Genomic DNA, 11,270 nt, shown 5'->3' on the forward strand with positions numbered 1-11,270 from the left:
AACAAAATATTGCCTAAATATTTAAAAGCCTTATGTGTTCTTTTAGAGACAGAAATACGGCAAATTTGGAATATTCCAGATGTGTTTAAATATTATAAAAATTTGCTGAGTTGCATGATAAGATCATAGAATTACTTTGATTGCATTATTATTCGATTTGGATATTCAAAAACTTGCAATATTTAAAAAGTATTGTCCAAAAATTTAAAAGCCTTCTGAATTCTTTTAGAGGTACAAATAAGGCAAATTTTGTAATTCTCAATAATTAAAGCTCCTTTTTTTTACTTAATATGGATGCAGATATGAATATTGAGCTGTTAAACATAGATGGTGCATTGGTGCCCCACTTAGTAGTGCCTATAACAGGAGATGGAGCTTGCCTGTTTAGGGCTATTTCGTATCTTTTACATGAAAATGGAGACTTTTTTGACATTATTCGTCAGGCGATTGTTGGATACGTTGTTCGCCGATGGAATAATTTTTGTATATATACCTGCAATTCCATGGGTACCCCTTATGACAATTGTGCTGCATACGAAACTGAAATGCGGCAACCTTATACGTTTGGCTCATTGGCCGAGTTGAAAGCTTCATGTGATTTGTATCCTGTTTTTGTTGAAGTTTTTCAAAATGGTATTTGTATAGCAAAAATTGGAAACGAAGGCAGTACTTTAAAAAGGCTTCGTTTTAGTGGTGATTTGTCTAATGGTCATTTCGATGTTTACATACCTTCAGAAAATTCGCCTTATTCATTATCATTCTCTGAATATAATCCACGTACTAACCAAAACAACCGGAAAAGGCGAAAACGATTTTCCAATTTGACCAGAGCGAAGCAGTTAAAGTTGGGAAAAGAAAAATTTAACTTAGTTAACCAAACAGATGCTGTTAAACAAAGTCGGAATAGTAAGAAATCATGTTCAAAATGGGTAACAGAAAACTCTGCATTTAAATACGATTACGAAGTAGATTATATGTCAAATCCTGAAATTAAAATCGGTATAATGAATAACAAATGTAAATATTGTGGTGCATTGAAATGGAAAGATGAGGCCAAAGGCATGTGCTGTAAAGAGGGTAAAATTCAACTACCTCCGTTTCAGGCTTTACCTGAACCTCTTAAAAGTTTATTAATGGGGAACCATCCTAACCATGCTCATTTCAAGGCCAATCCAAGAAAGTATAATAATAGCTTTCAAATGACATCTTTTGGTAGTGGAAAAGTTGTATGCGATGCATATATGCCAACATTCAAAATACAAGGCCAAGTTTATCATTTGATAGGTAGCCTGTTACCAACTTCTCAAACAAATGCTCAATATCTACAGATATATTTTGTTGGTGAGGATGATCGAGAGGTGGATTTAAGGTGTCAGCACAATTCCGGTGTTAAACACGGCTTAATAAAATCACTGCAGTCTATGCTGCATAGATGCAATCCATACGTTAAAGATTTTAAAACTGCTCTTAATAAAGTTCCGAAAGATTGCAAAGACTTCAAAATGGTCATTAACGCTGATAAAATGCCACCAATGGCTCATAAAGGTCGTTATAATGCACCTCAAACAAATGAAGTAGCATTGGTATTAGTTAACCAACAATTTCAAAATCGAGACATTGTTATTGAGAGTCATAATAACAAACTTAAACGAATCTGTGAACTTCATCGATCTTATGACTGCCTACAATATCCATTACTTTTTTGCTACGGAGAGGACGGTTATTCAGTAAATATACCTCAACGTGACCCTATTAAAAATATTGATCTAAAAAAGACTGTCTCTGCCATGAACTTTTACAGCTATAGAATAATGCTTAGAGAAAGTGAAGCCAATCACTTGCATTATTTTAGAGCTCTGTTTAATCAATTTTTGGTTGATATGTATGCAAAAATTGAAACTGAGCGGCTTAATTTTATTCGAGCAAATCAAAAAAAGTTGAGAGCAGAAAGTTATATTCATCTTCAAGACGCTATTGGTAGGGGTGATGCGGATGTGGCTCAACTTGGTCAAATGATTATTTTGCCATCTACTTTTACAGGTTCACCTCGATATATGCATGAAAAGACACAAGATGCCATGACTTATGTTCGGCATTATGGTCGTCCTGATCTTTTTATTACATTTACATGTAACCCAAAATGGGAGGATATAACAAATGAGTTATTTCCAGGCCAAAAGCCTCAAGATCGACATGACATCATATCACGAGTATTTCATTTGAAGGTTAAGGCTTTAATGGCGTTGTTGATTAAAGGCCGGTTATTTGGGGAAGTACAGTGCTTCATGTATTCTATTGAATGGCAAAAACGTGGTCTCCCCCACGTACACATACTTATATGGTTAAAGATTAAAATTATGCCTAATCAAATCGATTCTTACATTTGTGCAGAAATTCCTGATTTACAAAAGGATCCTTCGCTGCATGAGATTGTTAAGACTAACATGATACATGGGCCATGTGGTGTATTAAATATTAATTCGCCATGTATGAAAGAAGGTAAATGCACAAAAAAATTTCCTAAAAAGTTTCTTAAGGAAACTATTACAGAAAATGATGGTTATCCCCAATATCGGCGAAGATCCCCAATGGATGGGGGGCTTACTGTTAAAATTAATGGTATAACTGTAGATAATCGTTGGGTTGTGCCATACAATTCCGTGCTTTTGCGGACCTTTGGAGCTCATATAAATGTGGAACATTGCAACTCAGTAAAGTCTATTAAATACATTTGTAAATATGTTAACAAGGGCAGTGACCAAGCAACAGTTGCAGTCGAGAGTCTTAAAGATGAGGTCCATGTGTACCAAAGTGGTCGATATATAAGTAGCTCAGAGGCAGTATGGAGGATTTTATCGTTTCCAATACATGAAAGATATCCCCCTATTTTTCATTTAAGTGTTCATTTGGAAAATGGTCAGCGGATATACTTTGACCCAAATAAACCCAATCAATTAGCTAATCAACTAACTAATCCGGCAAAAACTACGCTTACAGCGTTCTTCGATCTTTGCAAAATTGACCACTTTGCTAAAACACTTCTTTATGTTGAGGTGCCGTCCTATTACATTTGGGCTAATAAAAAATTCCAAAGAAGAAAGAAGGGGTTAGATGTACCAGAGTTTTCTGGTGTTAAAAAAGATAATACTTTGGGGCGTGTGTATACAATACATCCAAAAAATAGTGAATGTTATTATTTAAGACTTTTACTTCACGAAGTTCGGGGTCCAACATCATTCTCTTTTTTAAAAACTGTAAATGGTGTTTTGTATAAAACATTCCAATTGGCTTGCAAAGCTTTAGGCTTACTAGAAGATGATAAGCACTGGGACTGCACATTGGAAGAAGCAGCATTATGCCAGTCTCCAAATAAATTGCGTGACCTCTTTGCAATTATGTTAACTCATTGTCAGTTATCTGATGCTATGCTTCTTTGGAATAAGTACAAGGAAAGTCTTTCAGAAGATATATTGTATAGATTAAAATCTAAAATAGATGACGATATAGATCCAGAACTTATAGAAAAAGTTTTTAATAAATGTTTAATTTGTATTGAAGATCTCATATTGTCAATGGGCGGAGATGTCTTATCAAGTTATGGTTTACCCAAGGCAATTAGAGATAAAGAGTTTTTGGAAAACATTGATTACTTGCGAGAAATAAATTTTGAATGCAATGAAGCTCAAGTAAGAAACGAGGAAAATTCCCTTACTCTTGAACAAAAAAACTGTTATAAAACAATCTTAGACAGCATTGACGCTGGAAACGGAGGAATGTATTTTTTGGATGCTCCTGGTGGCACTGGAAAAACGTTTCTTTTAAATTTGCTATTGGCAAAAATTAGACAAGATAAAAAAATTGCATTAGCTGTTGCATCTTCAGGAATTGCGGCCACGCTCTTAACCGGAGGACGGACAGCCCATTCAGCATTTAAGCTTCCTTTTGATTTAATAAATATAGAAACACCTTATTGTAACATTTCCAAACAGTCTAATATGGCATTCGTCCTTAAACATTGTAAACTCATTGTTTGGGATGAATGTACTATGGCTCATAAAGGTGGATTTGAAGCTCTTGATCGATCGATAAAAGACATAAAAGGCAATGACTTATTAATGGGAGGTATTACCGTTCTATTAGCTGGAGATTTTAGACAAACACTCCCAGTTGTACCCCGAGGAACAAGGGCTGATGAGATAAAATCTTGCATAAAATCTTCCTTTTTGTGGTGTAAAATACACAAAATGGCTCTTACAAAAAAAATATGCCCGTACATTTTACTAGGTGATGAAATTTTAACTCTACTTAAAATAGGAAATGGAGATTATCCGACGCTTGAGGGCAAAATAAAATTGTCATCAAGCTTGGGTACTGTAGTAAGCACATTGGAAAAGCTTACTTCTAAAATTTTTCCTGATATTTCAGAAATCTTACATAAGTCATTGGACTGGTTATCAGAACGAGCCATTTTAACTTCAAGAAATGACAGAGCTGCTTCAATTAATGATCAGCTAATAAAATCATTTAATGGAGAGCAAGTTACATACAAATCAATAGACTCTGTTACTGAGCCAGAAAATGCTGTACATTATCCTGTAGAATTTCTTAACCAGCAGAATCCAGCTGGACTCCCATTGCATATTCTTTCGCTTGAGGTCGGAACACCAATTATGTTATTAAGAAACATAAAACCCCAAAAATTATGCAATGGAACAAGATTGCAAGTGAAAACTCTTCACAAATTTGTTATTGAAGCCGTTATTTTTACTGGCTGCGCCAAGGGAGAGACAGTATTCATACCAAGAATTCCCTTAACGTCATCAAACTTACCTTTTGAATTTAAACGCCTACAGTTTCCTGTAAAGGTTTGTTTTGCGATAACAATAAATAAATCACAAGGACAGACTTTGAAAGTAGCTGGATTAGACCTTAGGGAAGAGTGTTTCTCCCACGGCCAATTTTATGTGGCCTGTTCAAGAGTCAGCTCGGCAAAGAGCCTTATGATCCTGTCTCATGATGGTCAAACAAAGAATGTCGTTTACAGAGAGGTTTTAAAATAAGAATATATTAAAAATGTTTTAATTGTGGACTAGGCCTATTTGGGGAAACCACCTTAAATAAAAACGCGCCGTATCCTCTACCTTCGGGTGGTGTGGAAATGGGGATTCATTTTAGTTTCAGTTAAAAACTGAAAGTGTAAAGAAAGAAAACCTCAATTACATCTATATATAAAACTGTTCATTGAAAACCAAGAATCAACGCACAGCCTAAACTAATTAAATGACCCTATTAAAATTTTTTACCATTCAATTCTTATAACACTAAACTGATTTGCTAAGATTTATTTTGGCCACAAACATGCCCCCATTTTCTTCCAGTGGCAAAAAAACCCCCAATTTCTATAAAAAAAATCTGGACGCTAAACGCGTTAATCAATCGATGCGATTTTTGGACAAAAATTTAGTCCTCTACATAATAAAGATTCTATTTAATTTAATATTCGATATTTTAATGTTTACTATTTTTTATCAATCTCTGAAAATCTAAGAATCTTCCTCATTTTTTCCAAACGGCAAAAAAACACTGATCTAAGTCAATTAGCAATATGAAAATTTATCGAGGGAATCCTGATACTTTAAGGATTCATATGGTGGTTTTACTGAAGCTCTAGGTCAATTCTAAAAAAAGTTACATTAGCCTAAAGTAGGAATAATAATTCCAACAAATTATACACAAGCATTGAACACCGAATGCATTCTCTCGCACTGTCTCTCTCTCTCTCTCTGACTCTGTGTATCTTGATTTCTTTTTAAAACATAAAATTAAAAACTTAAAACTAAATTAAACTTAACAATAAATTAAAATTAAATTATACCAGCAACACACACGAATAAACCCCGTCAAAGCGTTCAAGCCGCTGGGCTTTGGAAGAAGGGCAGGAAGGCAGTCATCATCTCTATATATAAAGCTATCAGTAAGAAAACTGGGAATCAACGCACAGCCAATACCACTGGCTAACAATATTAATATGCATTTTTATTACGTTCTAATAACTTTAAACTGATTTGCTAAGATTTATTGGGGCTCCCCAAGTGGCCCCAATCGCTTCCAATTGGAAAAAGGTCAATTTTCCTTTCAAAAATTCTGGACGCTAAACCGTTTTAGCAATCGAATCCGTGTTTTCGCCCAAAAATAGTTAAAGACATTATAAATGTTTAGACCGCTTAGATTTAAGGCTTTTTACTATTTTTAACACCCGTTCTAAAATTACAATTTAGCCAAAAATATCTTCAAACGTCGAAAAATGGCACTTCTAAACTGAGTATCAAAAATTCCTTCGGTAAAGTTTATCCTTAGGCTTTAACGATTCATTTGATGGTTTAAAGCTCTAGCTATCTTCTAAACAAAGAAACTAAGCAAAAAGTCGATCTATTATCGAATTTAAGTGTCTCCATAAGCACCATACGTTTTCTGCCTGCATATTTGTATAATTGTCAACAAATGTCAACAAATGATTCCATCTCCCTCCCTCTCTCTCTGCCTTGCATTTCCGTACGCTTCCTTAAAAATATAAAATGAGCTTTAATACGGTTTTAATATCTGTAGACATTAGTTTATAGTTATTGGTGACCCAAAAGATTGCAAAGACTTCAAAATGGTCATTAACGATGTTAAAAAGCCAGCAAATGCTCATAGAGGTCGTTATAATGCACCTCAAACAAATGAAGTGGGTTTGGTATTAGTTGATCAACAATTTCCAAGTCGGGATATTGTTATTGAGAGTCATAATAGCAATGTGAACTTTACCGATCTTATGACTGTCTACAATATCCATTAATTTTTTGCCACGGATATGATGGATATTCCATAAATATTCCCCAACGGGATCCGTTAACTAAAAATGATCTAAAGAAGACTGTATCTGCATTAAGCTTTTACAGTTATCGAATAATTCTTAGGGAGACTGAAGTCAATCACTTGAATTATTATAGAGCTCTGTTTAATCAATTTTTGGTTGATATGAGTGCAAAAATGGAAACCGAACGGCTTAATTATATTCGAGCAAATCAAAAAAAGTTGGGAGCAGAAAGTTACGTATGTACATCTTCAAGACGCTATAGGTAGGGGAGATGCAGATATGACTCAACTTGGTCAGATGGTGATTTTACCTTCCACTTTTACAAGCTCTCCTCGATATATGTATGCATGAAAAGACCCAGGATGCCATGACTTATGTTCGACATCATGGCCGACCTGATATTTTTATAACATTTACCTGTAACCCTAAATGGGAGGAAATAACGAATGAGTTGTTTCCATATATCATATCTCGAGTCTTTCATTTAAAAGTTAAAACATTAATGGCGCTGTTGGTTAAAGGCCAATTGTTTGGTGAAGTACAGTGTTTTATGTATTCTATTGAATGGCAAAAACGTGGTCTGCCCCATGTCTACATACTTATTACATAAGAAAAGTAGGATATTGGGGTTATCCATCGCAAGCGAAGCTGCGGGCACCCTGCTAGTGTTTAATAAGTGCATTACGGGGTACCTCACGACCAGACCACTTCCCTTTACCTGAAATACATGGAAATCATGGCGGGATCATCTTATAGTTTGGGCCTGTATGGCAGCTTCTGGCGGGGCAACCTCGTTTTTTTTGAAGTTATCATGGATGGCCAAGATATACCTACAGATTTATAAGGAAAACCTGCTCCAAACTGCTGAAAAACTGGGCATACGCGATCGATTTCGATTTTACCAGGACAACGATCCGAAACATTCAGCAGGAATTGTGAAGATTTAACTTGTCTGGAACTGCCCTCATGTCGTCATAACGCCAGCACAGTCTCCAGATTTAAATGTGATCGCAAATTTATGGGAAATATTGGACATCGCTATAAGGAAGAGGAAGATTTCGAACAAAAACGACTTGAAGTGTTCTTATGGAAGAATGGCCAAAAATTCCAGTGGAAACCACTAAAAAGTTAGTTTCTTCCTTGGGAATTCGTCTCAAGGCTGTCGTGAACCAGAAAGGAGGACATACCAAATATTAGCTTATAAATTACAAATAATAAGTTAAGAAGAATGAACTGCACGAAATAAACTGCGGCTTGAAAAAAGCCTGCACATTTTGTTTTTATTTAATAAGTATTTTGTTTTTACGATTAAGAAAATCGTTTTAATTTAGTAAACAAGTTAATATTCCCTTTTAAAATACTGCATTTAAATTTTTCTGTTATGTTTCTTAGTTTAGCTGGAATAACGACTTGAACTTTTTTTTAGGTAACTGCACGAAATAAGCTGCGATCCACTGTATGTATTCTTTACAGGAAAGGAAGGATGTTTTCACAGCGTTTCAGCTGAAATTATAATACCATTACTGTGAAAGTCATCCCGGCCTTCATCTGTTAGGATACCAAAGCTGCATTCCGAGTTTTTAATATAAAAGTATGTATGCCCTTATTAATGAACTTCCAAAAATATAAATGCATGACATGTATATTGTTCTCACAGTGCATGTAGATATCGTAAATAATGCACAAAATGTTTTATTTAAACGAGAATAAAACGGCTACAATTTATCGTTTTCTATGCATGTGTTCACGGTTCTTACGCTTCCAGGCAGCACGCCTAGATCCACCGATAGTCTGGGAGTATCTATATCCCTTTCCTATTCCACGCGAGCTCTTTCCGGCTGACGTAAGGCCACGCAACTCGCGATGCTTGTGGACATGTTTGCAGATCCAGTTGATTTTTGGATCACGGCGAATAGCACTGTGATGAGTGTCAATCAAAATTACCTCAAAATACTTATAAGAAGCATCTTGCGCAATCCAATACGAGTTCAAGACTCTCAAGCCACCAAGTCGTCGGCCAACACGTTCCTAGAAAAAAAGTGATTTAGTACTTGTAGTATAACATGGACCGCATGTTTGGCAAGATTTGTGTCAGACATCTAAGGAAGTTTAAGAGTCAACATAGTTTGTATGTTAAGATTTGTTGTCATCAAGATTAAAGCTATAATTGTTTATAATTTTTTTAGTTCTTACCTCGGCAATGGATTGTAACCCACGGTATGGCTTTAGTTGGTTTACACCGTGACTCTTCGGCTTACCGTAGGTGCAGCCTTTAGGTACTGGACGCTTGCGGCCACCGCGACGGACACGAATTCTATAAATCACGAACCCTTGCTTTGCACGATATCCCAAACGCCTTGCCTTGTCCGGTCGAGTAGGTCTTGGTGAACGATGTAGTTTGGTTAGTTGGCGGTATTGCCACACGCGAATACGAAGTAAGTATCGCATAACATCACTCTGTTTCTTCCTATACAGTTCCTGCATGTACCGGTATGCCCCCATCTTCGCAAATTGATAGACCTAGTAACAAATTTACACGTTATTTAATAACTGTCACATCATCGGTCCATCAACTCTTCCAACTGTACTAAAAATGTACATTTTAGTATCTACAATACAAATACAATATAATATGAATGTGCACAAAACATCTCATATACAAAATGTGTTCACAAATAATTCAGCAATCCATAATCAACACCAAAAGATTAAGAGTGGTGCATGGAATATCATCAGAAGAGTCACATAAAACATTTTAACTATCAGACCAGAGACACATCCAACTTACAAGACGGCTAAATCCAAAAGAAGGAAGTAGGCAGTTGAGGAAGAGAACTACAATTTTTAAGGGTTGCACTGAAAATATCGAGCATGTCAATTGACACAGTAGAAAAGAACGATTTCCCGGCTTTTCTCTAATAGCATATACACACAGAAAAATGTATACTACTGGAATCTACCTACGATAACACATCAATATCGATATCACTTAGGGCCCGTTTGGAGCCGTTAATTAATATTCTACAGTTTTTTCAATTAAAAAAAACAATTTTAAAACAAACAGTGAGTTCTTAAGCCTAGTACTCAGACCGACAAATCGACCGATCTTTCAAGTGTGACCAAAATTTAGAAAGTTCATCGCAATTAAGCGTGCTACGGTCGTACTGTCGATCAGCTGGGTTTATTGACAAGCGGAAAAGAGCCTTTAAAAGATATTATCAACTACCTTGGCAAGACAAGTCTGCCGCTGCACAAAGAAATTAAAAAACAATACAATTTAAATTTAAAAGTTGTTTTTTTTAATTTACTGATCATTATTTGCTAATTTAAAGTTTATAGCTTCAATTTTATTGTGTTTTATCGTACATTTTTAACCTATGAAATATTTTGCTCTGACAAGAGGCAAATTAATACTAATGTTATTTTGTCCTCACATATGAACTCCGGCAATCGACTTTTGCGAGTTTTTTATTTTTTCCCTCCATTATTTAAAATGTTCAATGAGAAGCTCACGCCAAAAGATTACATTTTTTAATATTTTCGCTAGGGTTCACCCAAAGTTCATTTCCGCAGACTGGCAACGCTATGCAATTTTCTGGTATTTTTTCATCGATCTGAAGTCCTAGGTGACAAAAACCCTTGACGAAAAGTGTACGCCAGCTGTTTGCCTCTCGCTCTCTCTCATGACTGGCGTACAGTTTTCGTCGATCTGAGTACTAGGCTTTAACCAAGAATGCTTGATTTTATGGACTTTTAATATTCAGATTTAAGGGGTAGAGTCATTCATGTCAGTTAATTTTGAAGTGCTGGTGAATCTCTGAGTTCTTCTTCTTGACCGTGAAAATAAACAATAATGACGAGGAACTTTTGAAAATGGAATGCGCCAAATCAATAATTGCTGTTTATCCATCCGTGTGGCAGCAATAAGAGTTGCTCTACTCTTTTCTAAGCGCATATCGTATTCACAACATGGAGCAGAACACCTTGGAGAACGAGAGAATGTCCCCAGACTTATATTTGTGGTTTTCCTTTAACTATTAAAATAAATATATTGCAGGTCTTAAAGTATATGTAGTTTGTGAAGGCATAAGATGTGGACCCCGATGAAATGGAAGCCTGTGCACCGGAAGTCAACGCTCAGGCAGCTCTGCGGCCCCTACAAAGCGCGCAAAGGTGGACCTCAGGACCGTGCATGTGAAGATAGTGCTGGAGAAAGGCTGGGGGAGCAGCGAGTGCAGACCGAGATCATGCCATTGAATTGAGCTTGGCTCGCTGCCATCCTTGACATTAATGATAATAATAGATCACTTGCAGTCAGTTATCAAGAATCATTTATAACGCTGTTGTTTGAAATGTTGTATAAAATTCATCAGGCTATAATGATTAGCAACAGCTGTTCAGATCAGCTGTT

At 35.9% G+C, this 11,270-nt stretch overlaps 1 protein-coding gene and 1 non-coding gene across 2 annotated transcripts; both read right to left on the bottom strand.

The window, feature by feature from the left end:
* Positions 1-8,500: 8,500 nt before the first annotated feature.
* LOC108041544 (60S ribosomal protein L15) lies at positions 8,501-9,729 on the bottom strand. Its single transcript, XM_017119471.1, has 3 exons — positions 9,648-9,729; positions 9,053-9,379; positions 8,501-8,887 (listed from the first exon to the last, which is right to left on the bottom strand). Exons 2-3 carry the CDS (start codon positions 9,359-9,361, stop codon positions 8,582-8,584), a joined length of 615 nt encoding a protein of 204 aa, XP_016974960.1. The 5' UTR covers positions 9,362-9,379; positions 9,648-9,729; the 3' UTR covers positions 8,501-8,581.
* LOC123037667 lies at positions 9,534-9,610 on the bottom strand. Its single transcript, XR_006417597.1, has one exon. It is a non-coding gene; the product is annotated as a small nucleolar RNA Me18S-Gm1358 (small nucleolar RNA).
* Positions 9,730-11,270: the final 1,541 nt, after the last annotated feature.

This window comes from Drosophila rhopaloa, unplaced genomic scaffold (assembly GCF_018152115.1).
Source record: "Drosophila rhopaloa isolate 14029-0021.01 unplaced genomic scaffold, ASM1815211v1 contig_190, whole genome shotgun sequence".
NCBI lineage: Eukaryota > Metazoa > Arthropoda > Insecta > Diptera > Drosophilidae > Drosophila > Drosophila rhopaloa.

Coding starts and splice junctions, on each gene's coding strand:
- LOC108041544 (XM_017119471.1), bottom strand. CDS start 9,361: ATGGGGGCATACCGGTACATGCAGGAACTGTATAGGAAGAAACAGAGT. Junction 8,888..9,052: donor GGTTACAATCCATTGCCGAG/GTAAGAACTAAA, acceptor CTTTTTTTCTAG/GAACGTGTTGGCCGACGACT.